This window comes from Bombus huntii, chromosome 15 (genome assembly GCF_024542735.1).
Source record: "Bombus huntii isolate Logan2020A chromosome 15, iyBomHunt1.1, whole genome shotgun sequence".
NCBI classification, from domain to species: Eukaryota; Metazoa; Arthropoda; class Insecta; order Hymenoptera; family Apidae; genus Bombus; species Bombus huntii.
In genome coordinates, this window is record NC_066252.1 from 5,643,227 (window position 1) to 5,665,755 (window position 22,529).

The window sequence follows — 22,529 nt, forward strand, 5'->3', positions numbered from 1 at the left end:
TACTGTGGGAAATAGAAGCAACCCGTATTTCTTCGGAATCTTTTTCTTGCAATTTATATCCGTGTCGCTATAGTCTCCTCGTAGGCTCCAATATTTAAATAGCGATATTCGATTCTTTGATCGAATTATTAATGTTATCCATTTCTGGTGCACGGCACGTGTCTAAAACTTTCCTTATCAGACGAAGGAACACGTTTTTCACAATTAGCGATACCGTGGCCGTTGGAAGAACTCTGGCATTGCGATAAAGGCAAGAAAATGAAATCTCCGGCCCTCTACTCTTGTCCTTATCTAATATCTGAATACACAGCGATATACGATTCTTCCAAACGTTAAACGAATTTTTCTCGTAACTGATTGGTCGTGATCCGCGGCTAAGATTACGTTCTACGTACGATAATATTTATTCCACGTGTGGAGCTATTCCCTACACCAAATTCCATCGAAATCAACGAGAAGCACGTTTGAAGCTTCCCTTATTAGACGATGGCACGCATTTTTCGCAATTAGCGAGCCGCTGCGCGCAAACCCGAGGGAAGAACTCCGACATCGAGAGAAGTGGAAGAAGGCGACCGAGAGGAAGAGGGGACCAGGTGAGCTGGTAATGCACAAGAACTCCCAGGTATCGGGGCATCGGGCGACACTCTCCCGGGAGTCTTCGGAAAAGATCTGAGGTCCGACAATGAATACCTATTAAAACGGTGTGAACAATGCCCGGGGCTGGGCCGTGGCTTCGCTCTCAGGATCGCTCGCCGGTAGCAACAAGAGCGCTAAGTAGAGGCCGGCCAACCTCTTGTGGCCCGCAGGTGATATACTGCGAGATCCGCGATATCGGGACGTGGTTCTCTCGCTCTCTTCGACGGCTCTCCAACACACAACACACGACATACAGCGTAAAGGCACACCACACGGAGCATGGACGGAACGCGAGTGCTTGGCTCCTTCTCCCAAGTACCGCGTGTCCTCTCGCGTTCGCATTCCTCGTTCCCCGATCTTCTCCCGCATTCGCATTCCCGGTCGCGCGCGCCCCGCGATCCGGATTCGTGTCCATTACCTTGCATACGCCGCGACCCACGCGTCGCGTCGCTTCGTCCTCGCTACTTACGCGGGACACGATACGACCAGGGCGAACAGGATTCGAGATTTCGATTGAAGGAAATTGAGGAGTACGTACGTAAGGAGTAAGTTGATTCTTTCAGTTGATTTCTTAAGGGTAGAGTTAAGCGACCAGGACGGGGATGACAAGAGCCAGTGGATATTTGATCTTTTACACCGAGCAACTTGCACTGTTCCTGACGCATACACGCTGCTGTGTTTTTACTTGCCTGCGCTTCAGTAAAAGACTTAAAAAGGAGGAATGTTTAAGTAACGCTACTGACGCATACATTTTCTGCGTCGCTTCTCGTGCGTTTCCACGAGAGAAATAAATTACTGATATGCCCATTAATTAGCTTAAATAGGAAGCTAAAGCCAAACATCCTTCTACGGACTTACACAGCATTCAAAACGCAATTCAACGTGTAGTGTTGTACAATCGTAATTGTCATACGAAACCGTTCAATTATACCATCTTGAAAAGATGTCAACAAGTTCCATATAAATTACCGTAATACGAAAGGACCATTCTACGTCCATTAATTACAACAGAAGGATAAAGTAGATCCTCCAAAGATACTTTCTATGTGGATTGAATTTCGTACAAAATTATCTCAGAACTCGATCCAGGAAAAGATCCAACTAACGAGTGATCGAGAGAAATCGATCGAAACAACGAAAGTAACTTCGAAGGTAATTTCAACAGAAGGATAGAGTAGATCCTGCAATGATCTTTCTCTGCTTAAAATACGTGCTGCTAAATATAGTTCATCCACTACCTGTACAAAATTCAGTCCAATAAGACGATCTAGAAAAAAATCCAAATGACCAAGCCAGGGACCAAGAGGAATCGATCGAGACGACCAAGGCGCTCGACAAGGAACAGAGCAAGGAAGAGGCGTTCGGGACACCGGTATCATCGGGACTTCCCTCGCGAAGAAGGCTGTGAGGGGCGGCAGAGGGGAGCGATCGTCCGTGGCCAGGTTCGCAGTACTTAGCGGCGTTAAATCGATAAAAGTGTAGAAGCCGCATTACGAGGGTTTCGTGTGGGCACACTTAGAGGCCGCGCACGTTCGTCGTGAGAGATTGGAGTTGCCTTCTCGCGACTCCAGACTGGGGGAGGAAGATAATGGACGGGAAGAAAGAGGAACGTCTACCCATTATTCCGCGGCGATTCTTCGATTGGCCTCCACCTGATTGCGATTGCAGATGAGATTGCACACCCGCGGCGCAGGAAGCCGCGCTCCTGCCGCCACCGATGCAGTTGCATAATTCTGACCCCTTTCTTTCTTTTCTCTCTCTCTCTCTCTCTCTCTCTCTCTCTCTTTCCTCCTCTGTTTTCCTTCGACGAGAAGAATTTTCTACTCGATTTGGAATCCTTGGTCAGGGTCGTAACAAGTTTCTAAATTTTTGCTAGACAGATAGTGTACTGTATGCGGTATATCGCAGTTAAGATTTATAGCAATAGAGTAAAAGTTTGATCGTTGGAATATGCATCGATATTCCATTTTGATGGATCGATGGAAAATTTGGAGACGAACCTTTGTGAGACAGATCGAGAAACAAGAACTTTCCACATTTCTCCAAAAGTGTATGTTTCTGTTTAGAAAATAAAAATAAATGGTATTTTCTCGTTCTACGAGGATACTAACTGATAATCAACTTGATGACTATCCTAGCAGCGTGTGTCATTATTGGTTCTGACAATCAGGGTCTTACCGTGCAACACCTAACTCGTCATGTTCCAACTGATTGAAAATATTAGTTAACATTATCGATTACTCTTCTTGAAAATAGAATGCCGTTAGAAGTAAATAATCCTTCGTTTGTATTGTAAAAAATCTTAAAGGGAGTAAAATATACAATACCAATGTGAAATCCCAAGTTTTGTACGTGTCCTTTCTCGATGGCTTAACCTATGACCTCGTTGTACCTATCCTGGCTTGTATCGCACACATTTCTCTGCTAAAGAATTGAAGCTGATTCCTTTCATTTACAAGTTATAATTTACCTTGCGAACCGTCTGTCGAGTTGCCCTTGCCCAGCTTTTTAAATAAATAACGATAAGTAAAGTAACCTTGAAGACTGTAATCTTAAACAGTCACGCCATTAGCAATCCTGCGATGGAACCAGGAGAAATTGGGTCACGCTGATGCGGATCAATTTATCTCAATCGTTCGATTAAACGATTCGAACGAGGCAAAGGTGAAATCGAATCATCGAGATCGGACGGACAAGTTCGATCGAACTGAGACGAGTAAATTGAATTCTAACGAAAATTATCCGCTGTTCGTTCTGGCAAAGCGTATCGTTATATAACCGGGACGGTATCTGGGCTGACCTAAAATTTAAAAATGTCATAGCCGCGCGGATATCTTGACTAATTATGAATAAGCAATGCAAATGGGTTAAGCAATGTTACGATTCCGCGTCACGAACGGATTATAAACTCTTCTTTGTACAGAAATTACAACCTTCGGGCAAATGAGCGCCGCGAGTTTCTCGTAATAACCGGGCTTATCTTTTTACGACGGATTTTCAGGCTATTGATTGGCAAACCTTGCCTATGCTCTATACAGAACAGCTTGTTCCGCGGCTCTGCTCGTTTTTCGTCTATCCAGGAACCGTTCGGAATCGATATGGAAATTTGCACTGACGTTTAACTGCATTTAGCGCGATTTCAATCTTCTCTAGCTCGTAACTTTAGAATTCCTTTATGATTTACCGCCTGCAGACGATTTGTATTAACCATATTTCATGTCGTTAGAATATCTGCCTCCTTATGTCGTAACCATAAATGTGTAAATTTTTATCTCTCCGGTAAAATTGATCGAATGTCACCTTTTTTTGTTTTCGTCTTGTATCAATTCGGAGATCGTAACAGTTATAACTCAAACTGGGAAAGTTACATTAGAACGATTATTATTAGTACCATGATTTTAAAATAATCTGAAATATACACGAATGTATAAATAATGTATAAATCAGTGTATTCGTAAAAGGGATGATACGATCTGGTGAAATATTTTATTATCTCAAATCCAGAGGGAAAAAATGTAAGCAAGAGTTCTCTAATCTATCACATACGTAATTAGACTGCGGGTATTTATGCAAATTCGTATTTTTACGAATGTAACTAAAAGAAAAAGAAGTAGTATTTGAGTAGAAAATTGCTTAACCTACCAAGCATTGTAAAAAGTACTATACGTTGAATATTTTCTATATTTTTGCATGTCATATGCACTTTTTCGTCGTCAAAACGTCATTTTTTTCCATAAATGCATAAATGTATAAAAATCCGCGGTCTACTCGTACTTATCATATCATCAACGTAAAGAACAACGATACGATCTCTGTATAACTTTTCCAGTCTTCTCCCAAATCCAGGAAAGAAAACGAGAAAAATAGGAAAAGCATGCATTTGCATAGTCGACCACTTTCTCCGTAACATCTTGCACAATGCGATAATCCAACAATAGCGGCGTGAATCACAATAGTTGCCGAGGAGACCGAGAAGTTTGACGGTGAACAGACGAATTGCAGGATCGCGGAAGAACAGCAGCCATTGTTTTTGAATCTTATTGTTTCCTCGGAGACAGAGTAACGACAGCATCGCGTGTTCGCGGGGATATTCGAGGATGCTAATGCTCCTGGATGCGCAACGATGTTTAGCCAGAGAGCACGCGGCTCGCAAGAAATCTCTGTATCCAACCGCCATCTTCACGACGGACGCTTTTCTCGTAGTTAATAATACGTATCAACTACTTAATCATCTTCTTAATACATGCTCTTTTTTTTCCAACGTTTCATCATATTCATAAGTGAAACTAAGATTTATCGCCGCTCTTGTTGAAAATAATTCACCTAATTAGAGACCTACCTTGAAAGTAGCTCTTCGTTCGAAGATAGCTGACGCTGAGTCTGAGGATGCTGAGTCGGTCAAGCTTGCTGAGAATATTTTGTTCGAACGGAAGCAAGGATGCCAGAGTGTCCAGTTCGGCGTTCAGTCGCTCGCGATGCCGTTTGCTGGGATTCGACTTCGTTACCCCATCCTTTTGCGGTGGTTTTAAGCTATAAAACAAACAATTAAATATATCAGCTTTTCTTATTAATTCCGTTTTCTTCGTCCTGCTACAATTACAGCGTTTCGTCGGTTACCTATTTTCTTAATTGCTGTCCAAAATCATAGATTTTACGATAGTTGGTTATAAAAAGGCCAGTTTGTAAATGAGAAGTACCGCTAGAAAATAGAAGGGAGGAATATAGCGACAGTCGAACGAATAGCAGAAAATCAGCAAGAATGTCTCTTTCTAGAATTTCATGTTAAACTTTTCACCGAGTGGCAACCTAATGCAAATATAAGAAGGAACTACGCTTGAACTTTTCTGCTAACATACGACACATGATTTTATCATTGGCGAAAATTTCTTCGAATGAAAAATTGAGGAGAGAAAAAAAGCTGATACGTCACGTCGATTTAATTAGCCGGAGTAATGGAGATAATCGTCGATCCTACGGTGTTCACGTTCGACTGGTTGCAGAAATTCCTCGGCCACCTTCGAGATTCGAACAACAGGCGGCCTACGAGCGAAGGATCTCGATAATTAAAGGCAACCACTATCCAAGGGTTGATTGACACGCGGAGAAACCCTGCGGACCGATATGCCCACTCAACAGTCCGGAATTCCTCGGAATAAGTATAGTTACTACAAAATACTTCTCGCATCTGCACTCTCCTCCATTCGTTTTTCTTTCGTTCCACCGTTACTTTTCCTACTTTCGTCTCGCTCTTTCTTCGGTTTATCCGCAAACGGGGCATAAAATGCATAAATTGTTTGATAATTATGACATGTGGAAGCTGACTACCACGCGGTGGTCTGATCAGCTTCCAATGGCGTAACCACTGCGCGAATATCTTTTTCCAGCAAGTATTTTCGTCGATTAAGATAAGAAATATCTGTACTTTGTAAATCATTGGCTCGAAACAAGTTCGGTGAAATAAAGGAAAATATTGAGTTTAACCAAAGTTGCTTATGTTACATTTGATAATGATATATTTGAGAATGATTCGACTTCTCAGAAATCAAACTGACTAATTACACTTTCTCTAAGTATGGACTGAACCAACCACTAAACGATACGGATGAAACCAATACTCTACTTTGTAAGAAAATGACAAACGATAGTAAATTCCACGGAACATTTAAAAATACAGCGCGTATAATGTCATCATTTTCCTATACTTTTCAATTCAACTTCTGGGCAATTTTTATCTATTATACTGACGAAGAATCTTCATACATAAATCTTTGCTTAGGTTTTATTTTCCCAGTTGCGTTAACAAACATATGAATTTGCACAAACGTAGACCAATAAATACGTCACAATGAAAATTCCTGTTTATAAATGTTAGTGTAAATATAAAGAGATACAAAGATAGGATATTTTGCCTCGGCACAAGGGATAAAGGTATCGACGCCAATGTGTGCTTACGAAACACGTACGAAAAATCAAGCGTTACGGATCGAGTACAAACTGTTTGTTTAATTGAACCTTCCACCATGGGAGTGAGGCCCCATGCCGAACGAGTACCGAACCTCATTGAAGCACCGCGGCCTATGGCGATCTCGTGCTTAACAATGACTATTAAACCGCGGATATTTACGCAAATTTGTATCTCCAGATATCATAAATTCTCATTTCATAAAAACCGAGACTTCTAAAAAAAAAAAAAAAAAAAAAAAAAAATCAGTATTGCGACACACGTAAAAATGGATTTTCCCATAAATATACAATTCAAACACTCTAATAATCGTTACCTTTCGATAGACAAATATTCTTCCGGTCATCTTCCAAACAAACAGTTGAGATCTAGTCTATATCTCGATAAAATTCAATATCAACCTAACGAAACATCTCCGCCATAACCCAATGAGAAAAGAAAAAGAAAAAATACCATCGTCTTAATCAAAATCCATCATTTCTCTGTATCTCATCCACCGAGGAACCTTCCTTTTATCAAAAGCACGCGAATCGCGAGCAAAAGGTGGCCACTAAGGAAAAAGGGACAATCGGGGCAAGAAAGAAGGAAAGAAGGAAAGAAGGAAAGAAGGAAAGAAGGAAAGAAGGAAAGAAGGAAAGGAAGGTGGAGGGAAAAACGGCGATGGCCTTAATTAAAATGCTTAGGGGTTAGAAAGCGTGATGAATGAGATTGCCGTCCACATACGAGGCGGTCGGTGCCTACGAGTGCGCGCGGCAGCACCGAGAAGAACTCTATTAATTATTAGATGACACCGAATCCATTATCCGGGACGAGGAACGGACGGAGGTCCTCGAGGAATAGTCTCATTCAGATACCATTAGGACCCACGGTCGGCCTTTTGTTCTTTCGCGGCTGCTCGCGCGTTCCCCGGCGTGCAAAACACGGTTAATTATCGGGACGAGGACGGGAGGAAAGGAGTGCCACGTGGGCCGTGCCACTTCGTTCCTCTGTCTCCATTCTTTTTTACCGTCTTCTTCTTTCTACCCTTTCTCCCCAGGTTTTGCTTTTCCATTTTGTCCAGCTCTGTTTCTCGATCTGTCAAGAGGGGGATCGTTCCAAGCTGGGACGATTCGATTCGAAGAGGACACGAAATTCTTTGGCTAAACCTGAGATCGCCTGACGCGTCGTGTGCATTCAAGGAACTCGTCAAGGACGGAATCGCGAACTCCGTGTAATTTCATGACACTAATTGCAATCGTCAAGACTAACGACGAATGGAGTAATTCAGCGAAGCTCGGTCGAACTGCGTCGAAGTAGTTCCAGCGATTAAAGATATTTCCAACCGAAGGTACTTCCATCGTGTCATAAATTCGTGTATCAGATTGTTCAGAAACTTCTTATTTTACTAGAGTGTTTTCTTAAACGATACATTTTGTCAAACTACCGGGCTTCGACTATCACGAGATCTTTTTTCAAAAGACTTTTCATCCTGTTCAACAATCAGTTGCTTCGAGTCTGTGACAAATTCTTTGTAATTAAAAGAATTTTATGAAAATTGAGAAACAAATGACAGCGTGGCTATGTTACGTTTAATGAACGAAATTCAATGTTCCAATGAAAATTTAACGTTTTTCTGCTTACTCCTCGTGAATACGCGAGGGACAACGTTACCCCGTTAAAAAATAAACCTCGTCGAATTAACAAATTCCGTATCCTTCTCATTAATGTTTTCTTAGTATTCAACTGAAAACAAAACATGACATTTCATTCGATCATATTTTTCCTCTTGCATCAAATGCGAGATATCTGAACAATCCAGTACATACATAGTTTCTATTCAGTGGAGCATGAGGTAGTTGATGCAAGTACGTGTATACATGGTATATGAATGGTCGGCGATTGGATCAGCGTGTCTCGATGACCGTGTCACGATGACGGACGTATAATGAACAAAACGAGAGGCAAAAATGGAAAAAATAAATTATAGATTTCGCGAAACAATGTCCCAGAGGGAAACCGATGAATGAGACACGCGTTTACGTAACCGACTTTTGTTCTGCTGCAGCGTGGGAAGAAAGCAACGCGAACCGTGCACTTTGCGCGGCAGAAAACTGCATTTCAATGCGTCCTCAAACCGCAAGTTCGCCATAGGAGAATGAAACTGATGTGACAATGCAGCAATTAGAACGTAATTGTCTCTCATTGGGATCGTTCAGACTGTTTCGCGACTTTATACGATTTGTTGCATTCGAATTTATCGCCAGTTTGTCGCAAAATAATACGCTGAAACCTTGACTATTCGGTCGTTGGAATAATCAAATCATTTTTCTCCGAACGAATATTTATATCGGAAATTAATATTATAAAATAGAATATTCTCATAAATATCGAACTTCAATAACATATTCGATTAACTGAAGTTTTGCCGATTGATTCCACCTATCACAACGTGAGTAGGCAAATTAACGAACTCCAATTATATAAATTGTTTGTCCCTCGACAAGTTCTCCTGTATTACAAAATATTAATAAGAGAAGTTGTTTTTCATTGGAATTCAACGAATTATATAATTAGTATATTATCGATTAATCCAGCTTTCGATCCCTATCCAATAACCTGATACCAAACAACCCAAATGCATAAATGCAGCGAAGAGACTTTAAGGACGCGAAGAATCTAGAGCATCCAATCAGATTGCAAACAGAGTAAAATCTAGTAATTGTATATTTAGCGAAACCAGGTGATAAGGCGATAAATGATCCCTTTGAACCCTTCTAGCAAGCCAAGCTAGGCCAATTGCGTAGATACATACATGTCGACCCTACGAACCGTAACACGGTTACGCATTCGAAATGTGCGCGCATACTTCAGGCCGCTGTTTAATGGCCGGCTGCGTTATCGCGATCGTTACCCTAAGGCTCTATAGCGATTTTCCAGTCTTCTCTCCGTTGGCAAACCTTACTTTCATCGCGTTTTCCTACAGAGGAACCTCCGAACGATTCGTTCGAAGAAACAGGATCTTCTTTTGGAGAAACTTTAAATTTTCTCTGCGTAGAAAATCCTGACTGAGCATACTTCGGCTGGAAAATGAAATTCCAGGAAAACTATATTATTTGTTTCACGAGGTAGGACAAATACGAAGCAGGCCTTGGTTTGATTAGAATTAAATAACACGAATCAAAGGTGGCGCGATCTGACGGGCCAGCACGCTATCCTCGAATCCATCAACCCTACGAATCCCTCTCTAGATTAGTCTACCCTCGACCACGCTCGCTTTTCGGCAAATACTCAATGTCCCCTCGAGATCGATGCAAGCGGGAACCACGGTAGAATGAATATCGAGACAACCTTCGAACTACTCACAAAGCTTATCAATTATTAAAAATCTCTAGAGTGGGCTGTTCAATTTCCATAAATTAGAAAATTCCTCGGTGTAAAGTAGAGCGAAATAAATACCGGAATAATCTGAGAATTGTGACGTGTAATCTTTCGAGTGAAGTGGAAAATTCTTCGAGAAGAAACCACTTCGTTAAAAGATTCTACAATTTAGTTCCCCGCTAGTTCCACTTCTATACAATTCCCCATCTCTGTTCACACAGTGAAATCTATCTACGTAAAGAAAATTCCCCGGCGATAGAATAAATTTCCACAATGCGATTTGTAAATCTCTCGAGTTATTCGAAAGTTTCCGCACGTCAGAATTAAAATTCTTCGAGACTCGAAGGACCGGTTCGTCGAAAAATTTCTCGTTTCCATCCACCCTTGGAAAATCCTTCGCCTCTAACTACAGTAAAATATAATAATACATAATAAGTACATCAAAGCAACTGTGATTAAACTGTAATTTATAAATCTCTGGAATTCTGCCTGCGATTTATAATCCTCGTTCGAAGAGGCCAACATCCAAAATTTAAAAAACGTTTCAAGCATCGAAGAAGAAATTTCATGAACAAGTTCGCCATTTTGCCCCCAACTATATCCGCTCTATCCTCCGTATCCCTACGATTCGTCCACCCTTTTATTCGGGCCAGCAGCGTCTGCGTATCCGTTTCGTCCCTTCCTTCGGCCCTTTAATGGCTCGCCGCGTCAAGCTCGGTCGCTTCGTTGACGTCCTTCTTCGCAAGAGCAGAGAGGCCAACCCAACAGAGGGTGGAAAGGGGGTTGATCGTTCGAACGGAACGAGGAGAGACGCGCAGGCGCCACGAAGGGTGGGTCCACTATGGATTTTCGAGGGTAGAGACGCTCTACCAGTGAAGTTCCGGGGTGGCAGACAGCATGGGGCAGCAATGGAAGCTCCCACCGCGCAAGGGATGCTAGCCCGTTTCCTGGGATGGTGATATACTCGGTTGGACGGCGATAGGGATGGGGGTGGCGTCTAGGAATGCCTGGCATCGACCTTGAACCGAGCCGTAAACCTCTCAGGGCTCGGTTTCCTCGGGGGTTGAAATAGGAAACAGAGTTCGATTTCTTTGGGGTTGATACGGGGTGACGAGCTAGATTTGTCGAATACAGGGTGAAGCAGTGACTTTTAAATGGCGGATATAAATTTAGGATAAAGAGTATAGCTATGAAATCCTTTGTCGCTGTCCCGAAGAGACGAAACGGGTTGCAGAAATTGATAATAAGGCGAATAATTGTACCACGGATATTTATGCAAATTTACGTATGTTCAGGATCGCGACTAAAGAAATGAAATTTAAATGGAGGCTTTCCTTCTCTCGTTAAATATCCTACAATATTACACAGAGTACTATACTTTGAATATTTTATTCGTTTTATCGTGTATATTTTATCGTATGCATTCCACACAGTTTTGCATCTTTAAATTTCTCATAAATCTATTTATAAACGTTCTTCGTCCATTGATAATTAATTAGAAGATGTTGAATTTTTTGGCGTTGATAAGGGGGCGAAGAAGGCCTGCTTCGTTGAGTTGAGGGTAAAAGGGGAGACTTTTAAACGACGGAAATAAATTTAGGATTAAGAGTACAGTGACGGAGACTTTTATCATTTTCTACAAGGCGAATGAATTGTAAAAGTTCATAATACGGCTAATAATTAATCAGAAGTTGTCGTCGAGTAGCATTTCATCGTCGTTTATTAATTACGTTTCGTGTGGTCGGCTTCTCGAAAATCGATCTTATCGGATCAGATCTCGCAGAACGATAAGCGAGTATCGGTCACGTGGCGAAGGAATTACGAGTCGCCGCGTTGCAGATAACGATTCAGCCGGCTGCTGGCTCACGATAATCACCTTTTAATGGAAAAATGAAAATTTCGTTCCACACTCACCGGAAACGACGTGTGTCTACCTCTGTTTTTTTTTTTCTTTTTTAATAATTACAGAGAATTCAGATTCTCAGAAATCACTCCTCGTTCGCCTAAAATTTATCCAGTTAAATTCCGGATAAAAGTGCGGATTTTAAGAACCATCGTATGTAATTTTACCTATCGATCCAAATTTCTAAGAATTGCAAAATTACAGAATAATGTCCTCGCGGAGGTTAAAACTACGTTAATAATAAAGGGGAAAGTTTATTAAATAGAATTCTCAGAAATATATCGCAGAAATCCTAGAAAATTGTTAGAACCACAATTCTTAGAACTAATTATATACAAATACTAGAGAATTGTAGTATTTAAACTCTGTTCTTTCTATTTGTTCTTTCATAGGAGATTTTTCGAGCGACACACGGAAATTTTCAGGCACACCGCGGCCACGCAACGAATTCGCCGGAGACTCGAAACGAGCGGAAGTGCATTCGCCTGTCAACGTGGTATTTCGTAAGCGGCGACCAGAAAGAGCGCGCCGCTGATGCCGGCCGGAGCGACTTTCGACATCCTGTGGCGAATAATCGACCATATGTCGGCCGACGCCAGAATTAGTGGTCTTCGTCAAAGAGACCTCGACAACGAAAATGCAAATGCAGCTGTTAAGCCGCTTTCGCGGTCGTCAGTTTCCCTCGCGCTTCATCCTTCACCATGGACATCGAACCTGTCCGCAACCTCCACTTCCCTTTTTCTTTCACATTTTATAGCCGATGAAGTTCGATACCGAAGTCCTCGAATTCAACAGAAGATTCAAAAACTCGTCTCTTTACGAAGCCATAATATTCAGGATTTTTAAAATACAATTAGTTTCGTACGATATAAAATCTATCTAATGACGAACTACATAAATTTCCACATCAGAGTCTCTGTCCCGCTTAACCCAACCGCATTTTTCACTCATTTTCGACGGAATCGAAATCGGAATCGTTTTTCATTAAAAACGAAGAGAGAAAAATTGGAAGACCGCGGTGGAATTAAGTCAGTCATCGTCAGATCTAAGTGAGCAAACGATTTGAAAACATAGAAAAATGATGACTTTGCAAACATTATTTTGAAAAATTTACTTTACAATTTACCATCAATCGCATTCCGTTCTTTCGCAAATATACAAATATACAATATGTTAACTTATGAAAATAAAGTCATTTCGTTCTCGTGTGTTGAACATTAATCGCGCAGCTGCCCAGTGAAACCGAGGAAATGACAAAAAGTGGGACTGTTTTACCAAACGCCAAATATTTCTCCATCGCTAGCCTAAAATCCTCAACACCCCTTTTTATTTTAATCAATCAATTTCATTGGAAAACATCTCTCGACCAGCGTGCCATCCGAGAGCTCTGTAAATGAAGGCAAAACAGTGTCTGGGGCAACAGATTCGCTCGATTCGAGCAAAAACTCGGCGAACTCCAGCGGAGAGTGGCCGATCGGCCCACGGCGCGGCGCCGCGTTTATCCGGTAAATCGCGTGCGCGCGAGAAAAAGCGGGCGCTGGATGATTCTCGCGCGGCTTACCGATAGCAACCGAGCCCGTAATTAATCCGGGAACGATCGAGGTAATTAATTCGCGACGGTGATGAAGGAAACGGCGTTCGCGACGCTCTGGTTGAACGCCAGCTCGTGTCCGTGTAATGCTAACCGACGGTGACTGAGCCGTTTGTTAACTCGCTAAATGCAAACCGTAGAACGATCCTTTCTGCTCCCGTTAACATCGCCAGCGTCGATTTCTGGAACCGTTACCGGCGCCTATCTGGCGCTGGAAACCGTGAATCCGTGATTTTCCATCGAACGAGTCTTAGAAAACGACTTACAACCCTATACATATTAATGGTAGAATTATTAGAGTGGTTAAAACGATCGATCTGTAATTTTTTATAAAGCTTTCGTCTAGTTACGTTGGTGTCTTTTTAAGAATTTGAACAATTTTTTGGTGAAATATATGATACGGGCTATTTCCCTTTGCACCATGGGTTTCTTCGGCTATCTTCCACTTTGATCTATTTAATTTTTATTACGATATCGAACAGTTCTTTACAGACTACGATGCTATACGATGTTTAGTATATTTGTCTGTTAGTAATCTGTATAAGCGAGATTTTCCCGTGAAGAAGATTTAAAATCCTTCAGATAAACACAGACGGTTTTGAAAAAGGGTGCACTTGTACTACTGAGATCGTGCCACGCGAACGAAAGGTGTAACGCATAGAAAACTGGGAACACCGTTTCGAACAATCGACTGTTCTAATAGGGGCGCAAGTGATTAATCTTCGTACGCTTTGAATCCCAGTCTGCTGTATATCTTCGTGTGAATCGGCTCGAACAATCTAATCGCGGAAGATTACTTACCCATCTGCCAGATAAGAATTACACACTGTTACCATGCAATTTAAGACACATCAAGAACAACCATCTCAACGATCAAGATGAAAGAATTCGATTCAAGAATTCAAGGATTTCTTATACAATATATAGACACTTTCCATTTGTCAATATATGAGACAAATCTCCGTCGAGATATCGATCGATTAAAACAGTTTAAATTCAAATTTAGCCAATTCTACTAAATGGAGCATGTTTTCAATTAAAAATGACAAGTTGATTCACGAGAGCCTCTTTCAGGAAAAATTATGATAATTCAGGAAAATTTGAGAAAAATATTCACGGACGCGTTTCACTCGTTTCATAGTGATTAGTAAACGCGATTTCAGCGCGAGTCGGTGATTCCGTGTTCGACTATGTGGAGCGCGTAACTGGCGTGACAAACGGAATTATTATGCGAGGACGAACACCTCGCCGGGATGCACTACGACTGCCGGAACTAATTGAGTGTACGAACTGAGACAGTTTTTCGAGTACCGGGGATTATTCTGTCTCGGATCGCGAGAACGGGGCCCCGTGAAATTGCGTTTCGCGGAATCGTTGCAGCTGCTCGGAGGAAGTCCCTTGGTAATTCCTGCGAACGTACGCCTCTATTACCCTTCTTGCTTTAGCAGTGAAATAGGAGGATCGCCAAAGCTTACGTTTCCCTACGTTTCACATCTAATTCCATTACTACGCGATTCATTGATAATTTATAATAAACTGCAATTACCTCGGTAAGCGTGTGCGTACTGCGAAAAGTTACTTTCATTTTGCTCGATTGGGAATTTTTAATAATTCAGAGATTGGGAGATTTCTCCAAGGAAAACCTTTGGAACCTCACAGACACCTGTTTCCGTAGACATCAAAACAACATAGAAAAAAAATCAATTCCTTTGTAATGCTTGAGAACACAAATCTCCATCGCGTCCCTTCATTAATTTCCAATTAAATTCCCCGATAAATCGTCTGCCCTCCGTTAAAACGCATTAGGAAGCTACTCTGCGTTTCCCTAAATTAAGAATACCAAAAATTTGCGAAGATCGAGAAACGTTTGCGAACAAAATGTCTAAAAATCCAGAGACTTTCCTTTAACAAGACAAACTAAAAAATTGTCAATTTCTTCGCTAAATGTCACAATTGCCAAAAACACAAAGCGCGTCCTTCTATCACATGGCGGGAGATTGGTGCGCGATTCCGGTTAGAAATCTCCGAGCATCGAAATCTCCGGGCGTCCCACGCAGCCGCGAGATCTCCGAGCGATCACTCGGACATCGACATTACCTCCTCTGTTCGCGTGATCGTGCGATGGGCCTCGGCGAGGCGGCGAATTTCGAATTCAGTGGAGAATTTATGGCGGCGCGGCAGCCCAGCAGCGGACTCTCCGAGAGAACCCTCTTGCTAGTTGTCCCGGCGAACGAAAAGAGAGAGCTTTCCTTTTCTCCTCTTCCTATACGACTTTTGCACCCGTTGCGTTTTCGGCAGCCGGGAGATTTGTGGTCCCCCGGATTCGACGATTTAGATGTTCATTTAATTTAGTCGTCGTCCGTCGTGCTCCACAGCCGACGGACCCGTGCTTCATTAATAGTCGAACCAGGCAAATAAAGGAGCTTTGATTTATGCACTGCCCGCCGCGCGTACGCTACGAACGCGCCTTCCACTTCCACCGAGACTCGCTTGGTTAATTAAATTGTTTATAGTCTTCGTGGTCGTTTCGGTGTGCTTTTCTGGAATTAAGGCTACATGACTGGAGTTTCGGCTCCACCGGACAAGATGGAATTCTCCAATTATACCGAGAGGTTTCTTTTTTCGAGGGAATTTTTAGCTTACTGGAAAGTGGATGAATAAAACGAAATAACGCATGAAAAAGAGGATGGGAGAAGGAAAAAGAAGAAGGAGACTGATTTATTCCTACTTGATTAATTAAAATTGTTTGTGGTCTTCGTTTCGACGTGATTTTCTGCAAGTGAGTCTATATGACTGGACTTTGCATTCGTCCGGACGAGTTGCCAGCTCGCCAATTACACCGATAAATCCTCTTTACCCGGCGAATCTCTAATTTATTGAAAAGTCGACGACAAAAGGACGAAAGACAGTGCTTCGGTTTCCTTAATTACATGTTTTCTCGGATTAAAGCTGCATTACCGAGCCTATAACATATTCCGGACAAATTGAAATTCTTCGATTATACCGATACGTAAATCGTTTTTTTAAACAAGTTCTTAGTTTGCTAGGAAATGGCAGAATAAAAAGAAGAAAGAGGGTAATTAGATCGTTTATAGTCTTCGTGTTGTGTACATTACAATTATGAACATTACATTCTTTCAATGTATTTCCTTTGTTCTTGTTCCTTTTTCCCAAGAACGTTTCAAGCTTCGTTGAAAATAGAGGAATAAAGAGAAGGGAAAGGGTGGTTTATTCATCGCCATCGTCGACTTATTAACTGATCGGGATGATTTAAAAATTCGATAAAAGTATCAAGCACGTAGCAGAAGATTGCTCGCTCATTTATTAGAATCTCGCGTACGAGTACCGCGACCGAAGAGGGTGAAGGGTTGTGGCATGGTTCGTGTTGGTCAGCGTGGCAAAAGATGCTCGATAGGGATCGCGAGAGGGAATAACGTCGCCGCCGTGCCGCTAGAACCGTAAACAAAGCCTGAAGGCGTGGGACGTCGAATGGAAAGTCTCACGGATCTTCGTTAATTGTGCGGATTGAGCGTCGATCCCCTCGCCGTGATATCTTCGATTTTCTGCAATAACCGGCCGTCTAGCTTCGTCCCCGCAACATAAATTCGCGGTGGACGGTTCGCGGAATTCCGCCCCTCGAATTCTACGAACGATCATCCCAGGGTGTGGCCGAAATATGGAACTTTCGCTGCAACTTTTCTGCCTATCTCCGTTTCTCAACGCTAAGATCATTTTTCGTATATAGTACAGCTTTCAGAAGGATTTAAATCTACTTTACGGGAGTAATAAAGATTACAGAGAAAGAAAAGGATAAGTTACATTTGCCATTTCTTTTATAGCGAAATAGTTTTAAGATTCAGTAGATTGTCGATCAATCTTATATTTCCAGAATTATTAAAAGCTGTTGAAATATTAAAATATTGCCCGATAAGTGGATGGTGGCCTCGAATAAGAGTCTAAGGCACATTTAGCACATTTTGAAAATAAAGAGAAAAACGTGGTTTGTGAAAGCATAGTCTACTGCTAATGTAATTCTGAACAAAATGTGCTATATACCCTAATTCCAGGTTTCCATATACAATTATATCTTTAGCTTCCATAAAACTTTATCAATTAATCAACCATTATTAAAAGGCTTTGGACCTGACAGGTTGTTCTCATCGTCAATTATACCACATTAACATTAATTCCTACTTAATCATAAAGTGACAATCAGAAATCAGAAGGTCAGCACAAATGTACTTAGCATGTTTTTCGCTTGTAATCTTCGATCATAAGTAATCGGTCTAATATGCAGAACGAAAGATATCAGCATTTTTCAGGATTATTTCTGGTAATTGGCCTGAGAGTGAAGTGGGAAATTGAAGGAACGTACGATCTCTTGGTCGGAGAACTTCCGGCGCCCTTAATTGCGCCAAAGGCTTATTAGACGCGGTGGCGACTGAGTAAGCACGCATGCAAATACGGCCACTTGCGCGTTTTAATATGTATATTTTGTATATCCTTAGCATATATATTGATGTGCATACAATGGTCTACGTTCTAATGAGATGCGAAGGGTTCTTCGGACAGTTAAAGCGAAATACGTGTTTGACGGATGCCAGATGCTAATTATCGTCCATTATCTAACGTCCAGTAAACCCGTGAACATCGAAATCGTGCGGAGAACGAATCTGACCGACGTTAGGCGTTGCTTGTTCGAAACTCATGAGAATTATTAAGAAACTCGCTATCGGAAACCGCGATTTCATCGATCGATCGTACGCATCAAACGACCACGTACGATGATGAGGCGTAATTATCGAAAGGTATCAAATTGGGAGGCGTTGAATCGTCGATCAGTCGCCACGCGGGGATAATTAGTCCTTAAACGATTACGTTTCATTGGCTGGGAATTGCCGCGGCACCATTCAAACTCTCGAATGAAAGATATTTTCTGTTGATCGGATGTTCCCGAATAATAGTCGATGTACTAAACTCGATTACAAAGTCGAAGATCGTGCCGTGATACATCAATGAGATATAAACGCTGGAGGTTATCAATTTTAAGAATAATTCTCATTTCATAATGAGAAAAATAATAAATATCAGATAATAAACGTCAATGGAAATGTCAAACGCACCGCCTATCGTTTATGATCGTAGAGTATTCAGGCTCACGTGTGGTCCCATCCTCAAAGGACACTTTACGAATGATAAACTACTCTTAATTAACTCATCAACCATTACACATGCTCGGCTACGTACATCCGCTTAACCGGTAGCGCATTTTGTATGACTTAACTGCCTCCCCGTCTCATCAGAGCTCAGTCATTACCACGAGGATTGGCTATTTCAGACGCAATTATCTATTAATCATGCCCCTCGTCCGCGTTAGCTCCTGACCTCCTAATAGCCGCTGCGCAAGGATAATTGTCAAGCATGATCTTCGAAGATCGAGTCACACACTTCAAGCTCTTGGTATCCTGTTCTGTATGGGATCTGTATGGATCTTGCGTGCGAGAATCGATCCCTTCAAACCGATCATTCCTCTCCTAAACCCTCGATATTCGCGCGGTTTCATTTATAGACGCAATTCAGATTTTATTTTCGTTTCGCTTCATTTGGCCAAAATATTTTCATTAAGATGGAAAAGTATTTCGATCGTTCTTCCATCCTTCCCATGAAACAGTTTCCTCTTTCAAAGTAAAACATTGCAGCCTTCCTGTTGTACTATTTCGACGATATCGCTACAATGTATTTCGTGTAATTCTTTGTGCGACGCAAAATGGTATTCTACGCCAAATTTTCAGTTGCTTCGAGCGGAAAAGCTTCATCTGCGAAATCCGAAACACTCGGATCGTTGTCCGAGTTCTTCGAGAGATTGCACGAGTACCGTATCTTGTCGGGCGAATTCCACCCTGTGAACCGATGCTCATTGGGGCTCGTGTAGAAGCGCAGAAGCGAAAAAGCGTGTCGTGAAACGGCAGTGTCGGTGCTCACGTGATGGAGTAAGAAATCGCGAGACCGCGTGATTTAGGAAGGAGAGTCGTTAATCAAGCGGTCGAGTTAGAAGTCAACAGGTGCGAGAACGAAGCGGCCGGCTGGTTCTCTCGCATGGGACACGCATGGCGCGCGTATGTCACGGACCTGTGTCTCCGTGTGTACACCTCTGACTAACCGTGCACGGGATTAGGCGTCTAGGAACTGAGACGACCTCGGGTCTCTCGATACAAACTGAGATCATTCGTTGACCATTCGAGAAGGAAACTCCACTCTGTTCGTATGAATATCAATTTTATCAAAACAGTGAAAATGGCCACGGTCACGATTTTATCAAAATTTTATAGCAAAAAAGAATAGAAATTTCATTGACCATGTAGAACTAACGACTCATAGTTTTTTTTCTTTTATAGAAACCTAATAAATTTATAACACTAAATGAAAGTCTTCGTAAAAATGTTATATTTCAACTGTTGATAGTTCTGATAATTTCGTCGAGTGTAGTGAATTCATTAAAGATAAAGAAAATACGATTTAAAAAATCATGACAATTCGTCTAATCGATAAGCAATCAAAAAGCGTTATAAATTCGATTAACATTGAGATTAGTCAGCAAACGATTGGATTAAGTTGGACGCGTTAAAGAGTCGTTAACGCGACGCGTAAATTGCGATCGATGCAATCGATAATAAAATTTATTGTCTCGCGCCGATGCACGGCGGATCAGCTCGTGAAAACCGGTCTGATTCCATCGACCAGGCAATCTTCGGGCTTTTCGCCTTGCTTCGTACAGATAGCAATTTTCTCCGGGTAATTATCACTTTGAAGCTAGATACCGGCCGCATTAATAATCCGCGGGAAATGCATGGCTGGCTTGCAACGCTTTGCTCGATCGATTGCTTCGCTATGTGGATCATCATCGAGATTGTCCTGATTTTATGAGTCGTTGATTAAGTGATAGGTTTACGAAGTATTCTCGAATAATGCCCGAGAATGCTTCGAGAATACTTTTACGCTCGTTCTCTCTTGAATCTAAACAGACTTATTTTATCGAAATTTACATAATCCACTACTGGCCAGTGTATCGATCTGATCCAAAATCGACATCAATCATAAACTGAGACTGTAAAAATGAAACGTCCGATCCGTGAAAAGAGACGCTTCAATGGAAAGTACAGAGTATCCACAGATAACCTTTTGTAGTCACTGTAGAACAATTTTTTATGGAAATCTCGCGGAATAATAAAAAAAACTACCGATTTGTAATTTTTCGTAACGAACTTACAAATTTATCACATACAGCGCAAGTGTGAATCATTTCTTCAGGATATTTTGATACTTCTTTTCCAACAGCATGCTTGAAATACCAAGAAGATGTTACCTAACACCCTGTAAGACAGAAAACTGTCTCGTCTAAAATTCAGAATGGACAAGAGGGAGGATGGTAAAACGACCTGACAAACGAGCGAGGCATCGAGTCCTCTTCTAAACGCCTTCTAACGGCGTCTTTAATCACTCCATCCAGCGCTGGGTGAGGATGGAGGCCTCGGCTCGAGCGAAAAAGGGCCGCGAACAGAGTCGACGGGCCGTGCTACCGAATTCCCGTGACAAGGTACAAGGAACTCCAGACGTGAAGGCAAAAAAGAAGCGAGAAAGATCCTCGCAAGAGGAAGAAGGAAGGTGGAAACGGGCCTGGCAAACGCATTTGTCGGCTGTTGGCCCGGTTCTCGTCGCTCTTTCGCCAGCAGGAAAGATTAGTGGTCCTAATTCCCGTGCTCGTTCGTTCCTCAGGAAATCCCCACGGTAGAAAGACACGTCTTCTCTTGACTTCTCTTCCTCCTGCAAGTCAGTTCAACTCCACGAGCAACAACGAACGAAGAGAGGAAAGGACAGAGGAGGGGAGAGGAGAAACACACGGACGAGTTATCTGTTCCGTTTCTCCAGGCGGTGTAGGTTACGAGTGTCCGAAAGCGGAGGCCACGCTCGTGCTGGCTACCGTAAATGTAAATATCCTACGCTCCCCGCATTAACATACGTCCCCTCAGGCTCATTAAGGATGAAATTAATTATCCAATGGAATCGTTTCTCGTGTTCCACCCGGCCTAAAGCTGCGACGCGAGACACGGAAAAACCGAACCTCGGATGGGGCCCTAGGGGGCTTCTAGGTTGTTACAGTGTCTCGACTTATTGAGAAGTTTAGATATGCGAGTTTGTTTGGTGATCGCAAGCGCATTCGTTGATCTTTGGAGTATGAAGGAACTGATTCGAAGATTTTAGGATATTTATTCTAGTCCAATGTGAACGCAACTTGATTCTAAAAAGAAACAGCGTACAGTCTTTATGATGACCCTATGTCGATGAATATCCAATTCTGTTTCTTCTCCAATATATCTTCTAATATATCAAATCCTTTTTCACTAAATATCTTTCAACTTCTATATACGTTTCCATATTGCTTTCAAATCTGATCGACATAATCACGACGCTCTTGTCTCACTATAGCGTTAACAGAAATTCCAAGATATTTTATATAAGGCGTACAACGTGGACACTGAATTGTTCCATAACGAGCCGGTGTATATCCGAAACACGATCTCGAAAGTGCACGGAAAATTGCACAGGATTCCGGAATACGGTAGGAGGGTATCGTTACTCTGACCAACGATAAGCGGTTACTCTCGTGTTCGCGCTTAAAGGTGGCGCCAATCGATGAATTATCGCACGTCGCGCGCGTAAAGCAATCAGCGATCACGAAGAAATCACTGGGAGACTTAGAGCAGCAATTATCCTAATGGATGCAAAGTCACACCCTGCTGTCTGCACTGGGCATGGTAATGAGTTGATATCACCGCATACCAGGACCTTGTATCCTTCCAAGTCCTGTTCGAACCAGCGCCGCGCCACCATCGATCCCCTCCTCCTCCCTTCTCCTCGTTCCTCTTCTCCGTTTCGTCCCTTTTTCTCCCACCTATCTTCCAGCGCATCTTCTCCTCGCCCTTCCTTCTCCCTTCGTCCTTTGCCAGAGCGTACAGAATTCACTCAGCCTCGAAAATCACCTTCACACTTGAGCCCCGCTTGAGGCCACGCTTTGCCACGAA

At 42.2% G+C, this 22,529-nt stretch overlaps 1 protein-coding gene across 1 annotated transcript in view; it reads right to left on the bottom strand.

The window, feature by feature from the left end:
• LOC126873923 (aryl hydrocarbon receptor protein 1) overlaps nucleotides 1-22,529 on the bottom strand; it is a 160,041-nt gene that overhangs the window by 94,789 nt on the left and 42,723 nt on the right. Inside the window, exon 2 of the mRNA XM_050635302.1 lies at nucleotides 4,976-5,166. Within this exon, the coding sequence (XP_050491259.1) occupies nucleotides 4,976-5,166 (191 nt within the window). The remainder of the gene's footprint in view (nucleotides 1-4,975; nucleotides 5,167-22,529) is intronic.